The sequence below is a fragment of the Panthera leo genome, chromosome B3 (genome assembly GCF_018350215.1).
Source record: "Panthera leo isolate Ple1 chromosome B3, P.leo_Ple1_pat1.1, whole genome shotgun sequence".
NCBI lineage: Eukaryota > Metazoa > Chordata > Mammalia > Carnivora > Felidae > Panthera > Panthera leo.
The window spans coordinates 36,657,395-36,675,181 of record NC_056684.1 but is presented as its reverse complement, the minus strand read 5'-3'; the positions used below and the strand labels follow the sequence as shown (position 1 = coordinate 36,675,181).

The 17,787-nt window shown below is 48.3% G+C and overlaps 1 protein-coding gene across 1 annotated transcript in view; it reads right to left on the bottom strand.

The window, feature by feature from the left end:
* Window positions 1-11,710: 11,710 nt before the first annotated feature.
* ANP32A (acidic nuclear phosphoprotein 32 family member A) overlaps window positions 11,711-17,787 on the bottom strand; it is a 40,233-nt gene continuing 34,156 nt past the window's right edge. The window contains exons 4-7 of the mRNA XM_042941568.1: window positions 17,354-17,552; window positions 16,061-16,158; window positions 13,211-13,274; window positions 11,711-12,951 (exon numbers count right to left, since the gene is read on the bottom strand). Of these exons, the coding sequence (XP_042797502.1) occupies window positions 12,890-12,951; window positions 13,211-13,274; window positions 16,061-16,158; window positions 17,354-17,552 (423 nt within the window). The 3' untranslated portion in view covers window positions 11,711-12,889. The remainder of the gene's footprint in view (window positions 12,952-13,210; window positions 13,275-16,060; window positions 16,159-17,353; window positions 17,553-17,787) is intronic.

Below are 17,787 nucleotides of genomic sequence, written 5' to 3'. Positions count from 1 at the left end.
CAATAGGGAAAGGATGCAAACAGATTAATTCAGAGAAGAAATACAAATCATTAACAAAAATTTGGGAAAGGAAATGTTTAATAATATCCAAAGGAATACAAATTAAATTTATAATAAGATGCAATCTGCTTCCTACAAAATTTTGGCAAAAAAAAAAAAAAAAGAAAAAGAAAAAAGAAAACAACAACAAAAAAACCCAAACAAACAAAACCCCACAAAAACACAATGAAATTAAAAAAATATATTCAAAAGTGACTAAGTCTCAGGGGGAAAAGGGCGCTTTCACATACTACTTGGGGTATGTAAATTGATATAACCCTTCTGGAACGCAATTTGCTAGTATTAAATGTAAAAAAATGTTCCTAACTTTTGACCTAGTACCCAGCTGCAAGAAATCCATCCTAAGGAAAAATCAAAATGTGCTCAAAGATGTATGTACTGTAACATTCCCCCTAGCTTTGTTTGCAATAGAAAAACTTGGAAACAAGCCAACATTTAACAATAGGGAATGATTAACAATTTTATATATAGTACATACATACAATGGAATGTAATACTATCTAAAAAACACATTTTCAAGAAGATTTAATGACCGGGAATGTTCAAGATATGTTTAGTAAGAAAATATACTATGTTGTTAAGTGATTTTCTATGGGCCTTGGTATAAGAGATTTAAAATTTTCGTTTCTAAAAAAAAAAAAAAAGAATTTTTGTTTTTACTCTGCATATTCCAAAATTTCTATAATAAGCTTTTCTTTTTTACTTTGGCAATACAGAATTATGTGAAAATATTTTAGCTGAATACAAAATACAAAGTTAATGTTGTAGGTGATTAAAAAATCACCCATAATCTTAATTCTAATAATATATCTTTGTTTTGCATGTTTTCTTTATCTTTGTTTCGCATGCTATCTCCACATCATTATTACCATCCTGAAAATTTTCCACATACAGAAAACTTGGAAAAATTGTGCATCAAACAGTCATATATTTACTACCTAGCTTCTATAATTAACATTTTGGCCATATTTATTTTATCACATATCCATCAATCCTTCTTATTTTTTATGAATTTAAAAATAAGTTCCAGAAATCAGTGCCCTTCACCTCTAAATACGTCAGCATGCATATCATTAGCTAAAGTTCAATATTTACTTATGGTTCTTACTTTTTTTAGGTAAAATTTACACACAGTGAAATGCACCAGTCTTGTGTTTGACGAACTCTGATGAATGTACATACATTTGAAACACAAACTCTAATCAAGATAGAGAATAATCCTTTCAGCCCAGATAGTTCCTGAGGCCCCTTTCCAATCAATCCCCAGTTGCATACCCCAGAGGGAAAGCAGTGTTTGATTTTATCACTGTAGATTAGTTTTGCTTGTTATTAAAATTTATGTAAGTGGAATCATACAGTCTGTACTCTTTTGCGGCTGGCTCGGTTTGCTTGGCATAACCGTTTTGATATTCTTCTGAGTTGTTGCGCTGGTCAGTCATTCATCTGTTTTTTATTGGTGGGGAGTATTCCATTATTGGGTCATCCTACAATTTGTTTCTTTATTCACCGGCTGTTGGACATTTGAGTTGTTTCCAGTCTGAGGCTATTGCAACGAAGATACGGCTCTTGTACAGCATCTTGTGCTGTCCTTGCATTCTTGTACAAGTCTTCCTGTGAGCATGTTTCATTTCTGTTGGGTAAATATTCAGGCATGGAATTGCTGAATTAGAGGGTAGGTATACAACTGTAAAATTTAAAGAAATTGCAGGACTTTTTCCAAAGAGGCTGTACCATTTTATGCACCCACCAAAACCACAGCAGAGTCTGGTTATTCAACATCCTCATCAGCTTTTGTTGTTGTCAGTCTTTCTCATTTTAGCCATTCTGGTGGGTGTGAGTGATAACTCATTTCCCTGATAGCTAATGATGTTGGGTACTTTTTCATGTGCTTATTGGCTATTTGTATCTTCCTTTGAGAAATGGCCTGTTCAAATATCTTTATTTTACACATTTTTATCTTTTTTTTTGTTCTTATTGAATTATACAGCATATTCTCTTTTTCATATGGCAAAAAACTTTACATATTGTTCTTATTTGTATGCATATTGTTTTCTGTTCTCTTCAATAAGTATTGCATAACAATTGCATAACATTTCTCCTTTTTTCCTCCTAGACAGGAGGAAAATGTCACCCATTTTATTTTTTTTATTTATTTATTTTGAAAAGATAACTTCAGTTTTATTAATACCTAATGACTGGTTCTCACCTGGGATACAATACCAGTCATCTGGGGAACTTTGAAAAAAAATTTTTTTTAATTTTATTTTTTATTTTTTAAAATTTACATCCAAATTAGTTACATATAGTGAAACAGTGATTTCAGGAGTAGATTCCTTAGTGCCCCTTACCCATTTAGCCCATCCCCCCCTCCCACAACCCCTTCAGTAACCCTCTGTCTGTTCTCTATATTTAAGACTCTTCTGTTTTGTCCCCCTCCCTGTTTTTATATTATTTTTGTTTCCCTTCCCTTATGTTCATCTGTTTTGTTTCTTAAAGTCCTCATAGGAGTGAAGTCATATGATTTCTGTCTTTCTCTGACTAATTTCACTTAGCATAATACCCTCCAGTTCCATCCATGTAGTTGCAAATGGCAAGATTTCATTCTTTTTGATTGCCGAGTAATACTCCATCATATATATATACCACATCTTCTTTATCCATTCATCCATCGATGGACATTTGGGCTCTTTCCATACTTTGGCTATTGTTGATAGTGCTGCTGTAAACATGGGGGTGCATGTGTCCCTTCGAAACAGCACACCTGTATCCCTTGGATAAATGCCTTGTAGTGCAATTGCTGGGTCATAGGGTAGTTCTATTTTTAGTTTTTTGAGGAACCTCCATACTGTTTTCCAGAATGGAAACGTCACCCATTTTAAAGTGTCATATGCCTTTTTGCATGCTGAGACAGTTTTAAGAATATTCAGTTCAGGGGTGCCTGGGTGGCTCAGTCACTCAAGCATTCAACTCTTGATTTCGGCTCAGGTCGTGATCTCACAGCTCGTGGGTTTGAGCCCTGAGTTGGGAACCTGCTTGGGATTCTCTCTCTCTCTCTCTCTCTCTCTCTCTCTCTCTGACCCTACCCCGTTCATTCTCTGTTTCTCTCTCTGTCTCTCTCTCAAAATAAATAAATGCAAGAAACTTAAAAAAAAAAAAAAAAGAATTATCAGTTTGCGTGGTTACTGATCAAATTTGGCAAAATTTACTTTGTCACCATAAAATCTCATGGGACAGCTCAAATTCAGATTGTGCTGAATCTTGAAATCAGGGAGAAGACAAGCCTCCCTAAACTCTGTAGTCTCACCCAATTCCTCCCACTAGGGCTGGCATGGTGGTCAATGACTTGCTTTTTCAATATTTCCTACACGGTGGTCCATTTCACGAACTATTGATCTGTGGGGGAGAATCTGACTCCCTAGTATCAACAGACCCATCAGTTTATCCTATTTAAGAACTCTTGCTGTGAGGGCTCTAGTTCTGCTCTCTTTTGCCTTGCAAGGAATTGAATGGCACAGCCTGGAGGTGGTCAGGTCAAGGGCAGCCAGGAACCTAAATTATGGAGATCTAAGAGACTTCCGAGGACCAGTCACGGCCGCTGAGAACTCCCAAAATCTGAATAGGGTTCAAAGAAGCGGGCAAACACAGGTGTTGTGACAGGGGTCCGCACAAGATCTGGGGTGCAGGAAGCGTGAGCAACAAAACGCAGAAACTAATTCCTCCACCAAGCTTCAGGTGCTTAGCCTGTCCACAGCCTCTCCCGAGAAAGGGGGCCCAGGCGGCTCTTTCTGCACAGTTGATAGGGCTTCTCAGTGGGAAGCTGGAGCCCCCTTGGCCGGATGACTGAAGCACGAGTTGGTGTCCAGGCCAGAACCTGCCCAACAGTGGAAGCCCCCCGCTGCTGGTGACTAACCGGCTAGGGCGGCTCATTTTTGCCTGGGGAAGGGCAGGCCTGATGTGATGTGCGGAGAGCAGGGGAGTGCACTGAGTGGCTGAGGCCCTGGGGGCTGCCATGATATGGGAGTGACAACGTGTGTGTTATATAGTCCTCCAGGGGCCAGGACACAGAAGGGTTGGGCTGGCATGGTGTTTCCCGCTTTCCTCCCTACCGCTGGAATCCCAGCCACGGAGTTTGGGATGCTGGGCCCACGGCGTGTAAGATCTGGCTTAGACATCTGGCCAGTGGATGTGCGCTCATGAGCTCTTGCCGGAACGGCTCCGGAGGGAAGAGTGGCCATGAGCCCACAGGCAGAGACCACGACCTGTGTGTGGCTAGAACCAGGGAGTGTGGAGTGCGGGGTCCCAGGGAGTCGGCAGCCGGTGGGGAGGAACCAGCAAGCGCAGAGTCCGACGGCAAGCGGATTGCACGAGCTTCCTCCGTGGACGCCCACAAGCGCCACGATGCGAAAAGCCCTGATCCTTTTCCCTGCCCCAGCCCCCCCCCCCCCCCCCCCCCGGCCCCTGCCAACGTGAAGATCCACGGAAGTTGTATTAGGGAGAACAAGGGTTATTCTTCCCCCCTTCCACCTCTCACACCTGCAATCGCGTGAGGTCCATCCGTAAGCAGCTGACGGACCCCCCTCCCTTGTCCCAACTCCAACCTAGTCCTACCCTGAGGGCCCCCCTCTGCTGCAGTCCCGAAGCCTGGAACCAGAGACTTTTTCCTGTTCCCCATCACTGCTTCCACGTCTCCTTCCTCTTCCTTTAAAAAGTCGTGAATGCCTCTCTGTTGCTGTTTTCTGCCTCCTCTTTGGCGAGGTGGTCCATCATCTCTTCTCCCGTTGTGATTCCTGTCATCATTCTCAGCAACTTCAATGATGCCGGGGATGAACCGTCCAATGCCTCGACCTCTCGGCTCTGCGGCCTCCTCACCTCCAGTGCAGATCTGCTCTGGCGTCCCGCTCAGACACCCACCTCCACGGCCCTGTCCTTGACCTTCTCGACAGTAAGTACGCCCCGCCCCGTGGGATAGCTCCACTCCCTGAGGGCTGCCTCCTCCCGCAGCAGCTCACACACCTTGGTGGTCCCAGCCCAACAGCCCTTCCACTCTGGCAGTTCACCTTCTCGCACCTTCTCCCCATCAGTCATGACTCACTTCTCTCCTGAGCCGACTCAAGATTCCTGGTCTGTCCTTACAATCTCGTAGACACCCCCTCTCCCTTGCCCACGCTTTATGCGTTAGAATCATCCAGCTAGTTAAACAATTTTTTACAGAGTTTATTTATTTATTTTTGAGAGAGAGGGTGAATGGAGGAGGGGCAGAGAGAGGGGGAGAGAGGATCCCAAGCCCCGATGCGGGGCTCGAACTTCTGAAACCGAGATCACGACCTGAGCCGAAACCAAGAGTTGGGTGCTTTACGGACTGAGACACCCGGGCGCCCCTCATCCAACTAGTTAAATCCAACTCTCTGCCCCCCCGATGCCCACACTCAAGCAGCTGGGCCATGTTGACCGGTCCCCCCTTTAAAGTTGTGGTTTCCAGTCGCAGGTAAATGGGCACTGGCCCCTCCCAGGCTTCCTAGGGGTGGTCCCCCCGTCCTGAACAACCACAACTGTCTCACGCCTTCTGGTCTCTCTTCAAACCCTCGCTCCCAATCTGCCCCCTCCGCCCCCAAACTCCACTGACCACGGTGCCTCCTATTTCCTTCAAAAGCAGCCAGGAACCCTGACACCTTCCCTCCAAATCTATCCACCTTTCTGTATCTACAGCCTTGCACTCTCTTCTCTCCTGCTACAAAGGGTGAAGTGGCGTTTTTTTTTTTTTTCCCTCTGCCAAAGGCTAAAGAGGATCCCCTGCCCCTGGTTTTCCCCAAGATGCTCCCCATTTCGTGTACATCACGCACGCCTCCTTCTCTACTGGGTCATTCCTGTCAACATGCAAACATGCTCCGCGCCTCGGGACGCTTCTGGGATGCAGACGCCGCGCAGAGGTGGCCTGTCCCAGGTCACAGGGCCTCTGGGCTCTAGGCCAGGATGGTGCCCCCAGCTGTGCTGCCTCTTCCGATGTCTTCAAGCATGGGAAGGAACTGCTGTTCCTCCTTCAAGACAGCCGGTGTCCTCCCTCTCTCCAGAGGTAGAGATCTCCTTGCTCCTGAGGTACAAGTCATTTCTGTGGCAGACGTCTGCTCCCAGGGACTATGGAGAGCCTGGTTTCGTCACAGACTTAGGAGTCTGGAGAACCGCAGAGCTGAGTGGGAGGACCGTACTGGGCCTGAGAACTGGATTCCCGAGAAAAGGTGTGAGATTAGTCAAACCAAGATTTGGAGATGAGTCTTTGCTGCAGATCGTTGTAGACTGCAGAGGACTGAGAACTGAGGAAATGCCTCTGTCCTTCAGGCCCGGAAGCTATGGGTTCCCGCGCCTGCTTGTGCCTTCCCGGCTGTGTGATCCGGAGCAAGCTCCAGAATGTCTCTGAGCCTCAGTTTCTTCTGGGAAGAGGAAAGACTACCTACCTCAAAGGCCATTGTGCTGTGAGAATCTGTGGGCCCCGAGACGGGTCGGTTTTAGCTCTCCTTCCGTATTGGGTCAGCTGGGTGACCCAGGCAATTGCGGGTGTGGGTAGACCCGGCTATCTGTCTACACGGTGAGACCTCAGAAGTGCACCGGCCTCTGCAGAAAAGGCTGTTTCTGCCACGTTGGACCCTTCCTCCTGGCACCTGGGAGTTTGGGCAGGGACTGCCTTTACCAAACTTCCTGTTCAACCTAGGCCTGATTGGGGGGCCTCAGGGCAATGAGGGAAAGACTATCACAATGAAGTCCAGACGGAGGCTTCAGATGTAATGTCATCTGCATTGCTCTAGGACATAAAGCCAAGGTGTCTGCAATCATCCAGCCAGTTAGTCTCAGAGCAGGGCTAGGATGGGAACCCAGGCCTCCTGACTCCCTGAGCCCTGGCCAAGACTCAGAACACCTCAGGAGGCGGGCAGCAAGATTGAGGATACTCCCAGAGCACAAATTCAGTTCTTTTTACAACTAAGATCTTTATCCTGACTGTGGCTGTTGATACAGAGAGTAAATTTTATTGTATGTAAATTTGTTTTTTTTTTTTTTTAATTTTTTTTTTTTCAACGTTTTTTATTTATTTTTGGGACAGAGAGAGACAGAGCATGAACGGGGGAGGGGCAGAGAGAGAGGGAGACACAGAATCGGAAACAGGCTCCAGGCTCCGAGCCATCAGCCCAGAGCCTGACGCAGGGCTCGAACTCACGGACCGCGAGATCGTGACCTGGCTGAAGTCGGACGCTTAACCGACTGCGCCACCCAGGCGCCCCATGTAAATTTGTTTTTTTTTTTTAATGTTTTTATTTATTTTTGAGACAGAGAGAGACAGAGCATGAGCAGGGGAAGGGCAGAGAGAGAGGGAGACACAGAATCCAAAGCAGGCTCCAGGCTCTGAGCTGTCAGCACAGAGCCGACGCAGGGCTCGAACTCACAGACCATGAGATCGTGACCTGAGCTGAAGTCGGACGCTTAACCGACTGAGCCACCCAGGCGCCCCTATTGTAGGTAAATTTTTAAAGAATGTGGGGGATAAAAGTCTTCCATGTAGATTATTAATTACCAAGTGGTTTTTAGGACTTTGTTTTCCACTTCTTATAGAAAATATGTGGGTTGCTTGGGCCTCTTTTTTCATAAAACTGGCCTCTCACTCTCTCTCCTCTCTCCTTTAAAAATTTTTTTATTATTTTATTTATCATTTTTTTAAATGGTTTATTTATTTTTGAGAGAGAGAGAGAGAGCAAGAACGAGCAGGGTAGGGACAGACAGAGGATCTGAAGCAGGCTCTGTGCAGACACCAGAGAGCCCGATGTGGGGCTCGAACACACGAACTGTGACATCATGACCTGAGTCGAAGTCAGATGCTTAACTGACTGAGCCACCCAGGCACCCCCCCCACCCTCTTTTTTCTTAAAGTTCATTTATTTATTTTTTAAAGTAATCTCTACACCCAACGTGGGGCTCGAACTCACAACCCGCAACATCAAGGATCGCATGCTCTTCTGACTGAGCCAACCAGGCGCCCCTCCTCTTCCCTTATTAATAGCAGATTTGCTTTCCACTTTCCCATCGCCTAGCAACCAATGAGGTACACAGTAGGTAGGATCATCCTCTTTCTGCAGCAAGTGTGAAAGCCAGGTTCAGATCCCAGCTCTGTCACTTGCCTGTGTTAGCTTGGGTGGGTTACTTAACCTCTCTGGAGCTTCCCTTTCTCAACTTTAAATGAGCATGGCCATACCTTCTTCAGGAGGCCATCGTGGGTACTTAGTCCCCAGTGATGAGAATCCTCTGGGTACTTGTTAACACACAGATTCCCGGCCTCGATCCAGAGCTACTGAACCAGAATTCCCAGGGGGTGAGGTCTGGACCGCTGACAAGCCCCAGGGATTCTTATCAGGGAAATTTGGGAAACATCAGGTTGATTTCTTTAAGGCATTTATAGTTGTCTGCCACTAAGCGGCTAGTATTTATGGAGCACTTGAATGTGTTCAATCTTGGAAATGGGGGTAATAACGACTACCCGATGGGAAACAAGCAAAATAACGTACGACGTCCAGCAGACAACAAGTTCTAAATATATGTTGCGTGTCTTCACTCCCTCATAGTCGTCTGGACTCTCCCAGGCTGACGCAGAATGATCCAGAGGCTTTGTCCAACGGATGTGCCTCCACAACTCCCGGGCCTCCGACCTCCCAGCCCCAACCAAACCCCCAACAGGAAGTTGCTCATTTTCCAAATTCCAGGGGCCAAGCCTCATTTAACCAGTTTGGGTTCCAGGCTCTTCCCTGTACCACTCAACATGGTCTAAGTTCAGAATACACTGATTGGCCAGGACTGGGTCATCCCCGGAACCAGAGCGGGTAGCCCTACCTGAACTTCAGGTCCGTATCCACACGAGTCCTGCTGGTGGTCCCTGTAGTGTTGTTGCCAGACCAACTCCACGGATGTCCCCTGCATCGGCTTCTTGAGTCACAGTCGGCCATCAGGTTGGAATCTTTCTCGTCTCTCCCCTGCTGGCGTGCGCATGGCCTGCCTGATTCGGCCTGACCTGCCCTCCTGCGTCCAACCACCTCTCCTCGGCCCTGCTTACTCACCCCTGGGCCCAGCCTGCCACAGGGGCCTGTCTAAGGGCTGGTCCAGGGACTCAGGGCCACCATTGTGCAAAGCTGCTTATTAGGGACCCACTGTGGGAATCCTTCCAACCATGAACAATGAGTTTCTGAACAAGGATAAAAACAGCCTTTGCAAGTCAGCAAACGAGAAAAACGGAATTGCTCACCCCCCCTTCCCTCAGCCGCCTGGCCCTTTTAACACAGTGGATAAGAACAAGTCTTCCAGCGTCAGGACGTAGGCTTGAGGCTTAACTGCCACTTACTAGCCAGGCTAGTTGTCTTCTCTTTGAACTTTGATTTCGTCAGTGAAATCTGTACGAGGATTAAGGGAGGCCATGGATATAAAGCGCATGACACAGAGTAGCTCCTAATCTAGAAGCATCATCATTACGCTCTTTCCAGGCACTGGTTCTGCATCGGGAAACACACACCGATTCCAGGGATGACCAATGTCAGACACTATGGGGCACATTTAAAAACACAGGACACACTCCGAAGCCAATGGAGCACCTGGGTGTGCCGTGGCGCTCGCTCCGTCCTGCCCGCCCAGGGCTTAGCGGTGTTCTTCCTGGAAGGCACTACACTGTGTATCTTCCACTTCTGGAAGCCCACAACAGCTGGGCTTCCCGCAACCACAGTGCAGCTGCGGAGGTCAGAGCAGCAGCCCAGGAAAGGGGGTCCTGCCTTCCACGCCGGGCTCTCCCACCGCCTTGCTGCATGACCTTGGGCACATCACTCTTTTTTGGTCCCTGATTTTGGTCTCCTTTTTGGTCAAATGGGACGGTTGAGGACTGGGTGATTTCTAAGGGCCCTTCCCTCTCAAGGGTCCATCCTGTTCATTTGCTGGCACTCAGCGGGGAAACCTCTGTCCTGGGGGCACCGTGACGGGCAAGGAGGAGGTGGCTGCAGGGATTCTGGTGGAAGGTAAGAGGGCTGGGTCTGGAACCACACACCCCTGGTTTATTACTGGCGCTGCTCCTTCCTGCCTGCATGACCTTGGGCCAGTCACTAAACCACCTGTACAACAGGGATAACGGCACTTACCTAAGGCAGCTGTGAGGATTCCGTAAGATGGAGATGACGCACATACAGCGTGGTACCTGGCACACAGCGAGTTCAATGAATAGGCTTTTAGCGCCTCCCCACCCCCCACCCGCCCCTTGGGCTGAGCTTCCTCTTCCTCCTTGTCATTCTTGACTAACTTCAGTGAAATGGAAATAGTTCAAACAGACCTGGGTTTCATCCTGGCTCCACCTCTTCTTACCTCCACATCACTTGACCTCAGTTTTCCTCATCTGTAAAATGGGCACAGCAAGACCTTTCCTTAAGGGTTGATGTAAATACTTGGTATGATTGCTACAGATAGTCTGCTCTTCCCTTAATCCCATCAACACTAACCCAGTCATCACTATGCATTTTACCTTACATTTTATAGCATGTATGTCCATTATCTACATGAGTCAGCTAGTCTCTAAAGCCCCCAAGGAGGCAGTCAGGGTCAGAACACCCAGGGCCAGGTCCGAGACGCTCTCAACTTCACCCCCTCCCCATGTTCTTTGGCCGGCTCCGGGAGGCACAGAGCATGCCCACCAGTTGATCTTCACCACCCCGTTGCTTGGCATGGGACCTGGCCTCTGGGAGGTCATCTTCCCCGCCTTCCACCTGGGGCTGGAGGATGTCTTTGCCAAAGAACAGGACAGCAGGTGTCTGGGCACCGCCCAGAGACGGGGTGGGTCGGTCTCTCCCCAAGAAGCACCTCATTCTGCTGGAACCACGCAGAACCAGGCCTTGCTAGAACTCAGGGTTCAAAGACGTAAGGCAGAGAATGAACATAACGTGCATACGCATTAACTACCACAGTATTCTACCATGGCGTAATCCTCCTGGAAAACACAGAACCTTGCACGGGAGCCTTAGAAATGTCCAACTTTTGGTTCCACGACCCTGCTTCTAAGGCTCTGTGCGGAGAAATCCACAAAAAGTAGAACAGAACCGTTGCAGGGGGAAGTGAGAAACAACTCAAACCTCTAACCATGTGGTTAGACTGAGAATCAAGCGAGTCAGAATAGTTAATGGACTACTACATAGCCATTTAAGATCCATGCTTTTGAACTCTTCAGAGGTAAGAGAAATTACCGTAACGATGGTTAAGGAAAGAAGGAACAAATTTGTTTTATCCCTCCCTGGGGGCTTCAGGTGAGTATTCTTTCCAACAAAACCACGAAAGAGAACTCAAAATAAGGTCCCAAAGTTGGCCTCACTTTTGGGTGACTGTTTCGGTGTTCGAGGAACTCTTTTTCTAGCTTTACATCTTTTGGGTTTTTACTCTGAAGACGAAGCTTTTAATGAAGACCGCACACCACTGAGCCTGGCTTTGAGAACCCCAAGCCTCCAAACTTGGCACCAGGTTCCATACTCTGTAAAGAAGCTATTTTAATCAGGTAACCGATGCTAACGCTTCCCCGCATCAGCTAGCAGGTTATCTGGAATGCATCTTAGAAAGATCAATGGCCTGCTGGACTCAAAGAAGCCATCCCCAAAAAAATTGTATAAAAAGATTTATTGAAATTTATCAATGACAAACAGACATAAAACTCAAAGTTTGGCTCTTCTGAGGGGGAGGAGAAAAACCGGTGCAGATGTTCTTTTATACAGATGAAACGCGGGCTAGGAAAGAACACGTCACTTCTAAAGCAATCCAGAAGGGGGACACGAAAGCAAACCTGTACACTCACTAGGAATTTGCAGTCATTTCAGATTTCCACTAGGTAAGAAAATACAATTTTGCGTTAGTTTATCCGTGCTCGGGTGTATGAAAAAAAAAACCCAGCCGACATGCAGCACTGCCTCCCGTGCCTAGGTTTGTAAAAACGGTCTAAGCACAGAAGGACACGTGGAAGAATTCTCTGGTCATTTTTGTAAAACAAGGCGTTCGAGTATTTTACAGAACAAGATAGGACAGTTTTGTGTTTTCTTAATCTTATTTTAAAGAGGTTGAAGTTTGAGGGTTTGCTTCTTCTCTTTTAATTGTCATGACCGAATCCGTTCTACTCATAACCCATAAGCCTGCTGTTTTCGGCTCTCTGGCTCATAGCTCTGAAGAGTGACGCCACAGTCTTCTTCACAGAGCAAAGCCCACCACCATCTGTGAAGAGGGAAAGGAATGAGAGACGGGGAATGTCCCCCAACCAGTGCCAGAATACGCCTTTAGGTTGCTATTTACAAACCAGGGCGTTGGATGCCTCTAGCAGGCCCAAGAAATGCAGAAATCACGGGAACCAGCACAAGAGGTAAGACGTGGCTGGTGCTCAGCGCCTTCTGGGCTTCGAGAAACCAAACGGAGGCCAGCCACGACCTTCCAACTGACTCCAGAGACTCCGGAAGTACCAGGAGACAGAAGAGCCCTCCAAACCATCCTCTTTGAGAGTAAGAAACAAATGCTCACTTGGTGTGTACCTTAGCTATCGCATTTACAGGGACAAAACCAGACACAAAGAAAAAGTAGGGGAAAAAAATAAAGAGTGGCAGTAAAAATAGTATTTTATTCCACCCCCTCCCGCCCTCCCTCCCCCCACAACCCCCAGTACACGTTTCCCCTCTCGTTCCCACAGCAACGTTACAATCAGAAAAAAATAAGTTTCGGGGGGCGGGATTTCGGGGGGGGGGGTATGGGTAAAAACAGTCAAATCACAATAGGAATTTTTCAAAATAGGTTATTCCACTTAGTCATCGTCTTCTCCCTCATCTTCAGGTTCTCGTTTTCGCTTCTGACCCCTTTCTTCTTCTGGAAGAGGAAGGAAAAGGCGTTTAGGTTAAAACACTGAGCCTGCCTCTCACTCGACCCACCTGCTGGGAAACCAGGGGACCATACGTCTGGGAAGCTGGGCCATCCCTGGCAGATCTGAGGGGGCAGATCTGCAAGCCAGGGAGGCACGGGGGGCCTCGGATGGGTGTGTTCTACCCTCGGGCAGGTCCCCAGGGCCTGTGCGGTCCGCTGCCGACCGAGGGGGCCAGGTTAGCTGAGAGTAAAAAGGCTGCCATACCACCAACATCTTCTTCGTCTTCCTCGTCGTCTACTTCCCCATCGTTATAACCCTCTTCATCCTCCTAGAAGAGAATACAGACAGCAGACATTAGTGATGCCCCTGGCCCAGGGACACGCTGAAGAGGCCACTTCCCCAGACAGTGAGACCGAGAAGGTGGGGGCCTCTCAGAGCCTCACAAGAACCTGCCACCTCAGGATGGATCCAAAGCAGACGTTCTCTTGCATCAAGGATCCCTTTGAGAAAATGACAAAGCTCTGAACCCCTTCTCCAGAAGAAATCGCCCACATCACACACAGTATCTGCAAACAATGTTGGGGGGGATGGCAGATTCTAACCCAGTTCAGAATTCTGACCTGGAGTCCCTGTAACTCAAGCAGCTTTCCAATCTGTGCGCTCTCGGGAGAGGAACTTCCCCAAGCCGACTCTGTCATGCACAAGCCAGCCGTGCTTTTATTTGCCCTCAAAGTAGTTTTCGCTTCAAGGGAAGACCCCGGTTTTAGCAAATCCAGGTTCTGTGGGCAAGTTCAACCTCACGCTACCCAGCCCGTCCACCGCCTTGCACACTTGGATCACTCGGAGGGGACGATCAATCCCAGGCCCCTGGAGGACATCATTCCCAGCTCCTTGAGATTCAGCAAGGTGTGTGAATTCATTCTCAGCACAGGATCCCTGTTTTACGCTGCTTCTGAAGTCCTATGCTAGCTGAATCTCTACATGTTGAACACTGTTCCTAAAGCATCAGGCAACCCATAGTTTAAAAAGAACCTGGTGTGGGGCAGTCAGTTAAGCGTCTGACTCTTGGTTTCAGCTCGGGTCATGATCTCTCCGTTTGTGAGTTCAAGCCTGACATCAGGGTCTCAGCTAACAGTGCAGAGCCTGTTTGGGATTCTCTCTCCCTCTCTCTCTGCCCCTCCCCTGCTCAGGCTCTCTCTCTCTCTCTCAAAATAAATAAGTAAACTTAAAAAAAATAAATAAAATAAAAAGATCTTGATGAGAACCTTCTTTTTGTCAAGAGACATATCCTTTTATAAGATCACCAAATAGTTTTTCAGTCTGTCTGCTAAGACTTTTTTGGTCTGTGTGTAAGTTCAACTTCACTGGAAGCTAGAACTCTTGCAGATGGTCAATGAGATTACAAAAAAAAAAAAAACAAAAACAAAACAACAAAAAAAAACCACAACAAAACCCTGCACGTTGGGACTCCTGTGACAGGAAGCGCAAGATGAAAAATCCATTAGCTAACATGACTTACTGCCCTGTCCTGGGGGGGACTGTTTTTCTAAGTCTTTATTTTTTAAATATTTGCAATATTCTTGCAGCCTACCCCTAGGGAAAAGGGAAACCCAGCAGCAGAACTCGGCGGGAACCCGATCTTTTTCTATTTGCCTTGCCTTGTGCCTCTCCTAAGTTTGGGGTGGGCAGGAGATCCTGTCCAAATGGGTCTGTGGCAGGATAGAGACAGGAAATCGGAGAAGGTAGGTACCCTGTCCATGTTGTTCTCACTTTCAGCCTCTCCAGGTGTAACTTTTTTTTTTTTTTTAACATTTATTTTATTTTTGAGACAGAGAGAGACACAGCATGAACGGGGGAGGGGCAGAGAGAGAGGGAGACACAGAATCGGAAGCAAGCTCCAGACTCTGAGCCATCAGCCCAGAGCCCGACGCGGGGCTTGAACTCGCGGACCGCGAGATCGTGACCTGAGCTGAAGTCGGACGCTTAACCGACTGAGCCACCCAGGAGCCCCTTTTTTTGTTTTTTTAATGTTTATTTATTTTTGAGAGAGAGAGAGAGAGAGAGAAACAGAGTGCAAGCAGGGGAGGGGCAGAGAGAGAGGGAGACACAGAAACCAAAGCAGGCTCCAGGTTCTAAGCTGTCAGCACAGAGCCCGATGCGGGGCTTGAACCCATGAGCTGTGAGATCATGACCTGAGCCGAAGTCAGAGGCTTAACTGACTGAGTCACCCAGGCGCCCTTCCGGGTCTAACTTTTGTAACCAGGAAAAGCTGATTTAGAATTCTGAACAAGTCATGGAAAATGACTATTACAGAGAGACTCCGAACATCCAAACAGAAAACCTAGCACAAGACCTTGGAGAAGGGTGTAAAAGCCTAAAATAGTAAGTGGTATTACCTACAAATTTTTATATTCTCCTAAGAATTCACTGAATTGATCCTTCTTTACAACTCAGATGTAAAACAATACCTATCTTACAGATGAAGAAATAGGCTCAGAAAGGTTAAGGAACTTGTCCAGGGACACACAGCCAGCAAATGGTAGAGCTGGGATCTGCCCTCCTCAGACTGTGCTATTAGTAACCCTCACAGACACGCACAAACCTTGTTAAGACGCTGGGAGCAAGCCAACGTATTAGGATCACAGCATTATTTCCACGTGTGCTAGGGACCCTTGTCACTCTGAATGGCACCAAGCAGGGTCTTCTCCTATCACCCATGAGTTCAAAGCAGTCTTTGATTTTCTCTAACACACTCTAAGTGCTCAGTAAATATCTGAATTAACGTATGAATGCAAAAAGGCAGAAAATAAGGATGTGGATTCCCTAAGAAGTAATTTTCGCATATAAACCAGGGCTAGGTTTATTCCACCAGCACATGGCTCCCCTCCTGACCTGCCTCCAGAATCTTCTCCCTCTTCCTCTCCCGGGGCTGGCTGCAAGCCTGGACTCCCCCATAGCAGCCCCATAAAAGGCCCTGACATGGTCTCGTTTCCCCAACCAGGGTTTCCTGGCTGCCAAAGGCCGATCACTGAGGCCTTTAAGTTGGACGGAGTCATAGGCAGCAAGTAAGGGGGACTCTGGGAGCTGGTGCCCCTGCCCGGTTCAGCCTCTTACCTCTTCTTCTCCACTCACGTCCTCCTCTTCTCCTTCCTCCTCCTCCTCTTCATCCTCCTCGTCTTCCACTACCTGAGCATCTTCATCATACTCTTCCTCTGTGCAGCAGAAATGGGGACAAGGGAACTGGTGGTGAGCCCGCCTCCCTCACAGCACGAGCCCAGGCTGTGCACGGGTGTTCCATACAGGTAGTCTCCCGTGGGGCCCAGGACCCTCCCACGCCCACTCAGGCCCAAAGCCTGGAAGCCCCAGTGTGACTGAACACACCCTAGAGTCATCCAAAAGCTAAACCCTCCTCCCAAGTTGTACAAAAACGAGAAGGTCCTGGGTGGAGGCTTAGCCCACAGAGAACTCGCTGGATCACAGGAACAAGTTACAGGGTCTAGGAAGGCAGAGAAGTCAATTCATTTGCCAAGAGCATCTAGCCAAATTCCTTGCTTTAAAGGTGAACATCCGAGTCCCTGAGGGGGGATGTGACTTGTTCAAGGTCATTCGTCAGAGTTAGCCACGGAGGTGGGCCTAGAAACCTGGCCTCAGGACTCCTGTCCTGGGCCCTTCCTGTCATACCACAAGATGGAATAAACTAAGGCAAATGGGTGTCTTGAGTATCTGACCTAACAAGGAAACTCAAAAATCCTATGTCTGAATTAATGGGCCAAATGTCTCAACTCTCTGTTACTGTGGCCATGAAGAACCCGCTGGGAAACTACACTACGCTGGCACAGGGGGGAAGGAGACAGGACGCGCTCCTTTCTTTTCTTCCTTCCTTCCTCCCTGCAGGTCCTGCCGCTCACTGCTCAACCTCACCCTCCCCGTACCACCCGGGGGCCCAGCATGCCACACGAAGCAGCCTCTTGTACTTCCGGGGTCCCTGGGGGCCCCTGGGGCTCCAGCATCCACACCCTGCAGGTCCCGCCTGTGGTCCTGTGGGCTGCAGCCACCAGGGGGCCCCACAACCTCTCCAGCTCATGACCTCATCTCCACTGCTGGACACCCAGGTGAATGGGACCCTCAGGCCACACCCCACCTTCCTCTGTGCGCTCACCAGCCCTGGGCTGGGGAGTCCACAGTCACACTACAGAGAGACACTGTAGGATCTCATTCCGGGGGTGGGGACTTCGGAAAAGAGGAAAAACCGGAAGGGAAGGTTTAGTTAGATTTCTTAGAGAGTTACTGCACTATCAGGCAGTGTCACGACGCCTCTCTGGGGTTCGAGCCCCAGTGAGAAAGGTGAGGGATGGTGGCAGCAAAGCAGCCCCACTCTCCCCACCCCCCCCACCCCCCGACACCCACCATCCTCGTCCTCCTCATCGTCGTCCAGCCCCTCCACATAGCCCTCGGCGTCTGAGTCGGGGGCCTCCTTGTCATCCCGGTCGTAGCCGTCGAGATACGTGAGCTGTGGGAGGAGCTTGAACACGTTTTCTCGGTAGTCGTTCAGGTTGGTCACCTCACAATTGAAAAGGTCTAAGCTCTTGAGGTTTTCTAACTTTTTCTGCAAGCAGAAACATGAAGTCGACAGTGAATGATCTGTGGGAGGGCGGGAGGGCAGGGGGGAAGCAGGAGGGGGGACTGAGTCAGGTGGAGGAAACAGCTTTGCTCTGCCCAGCCCCATCACCCTGGTTGGTGGGCCTCAGTTCTTTCACCCATGGGAGGGTGGTTCCTTCACCTTCATATGGGAGGGTGGACTTTAGGGCCTTTGAAGCTCCATCCAAGGCTAACACATTTAG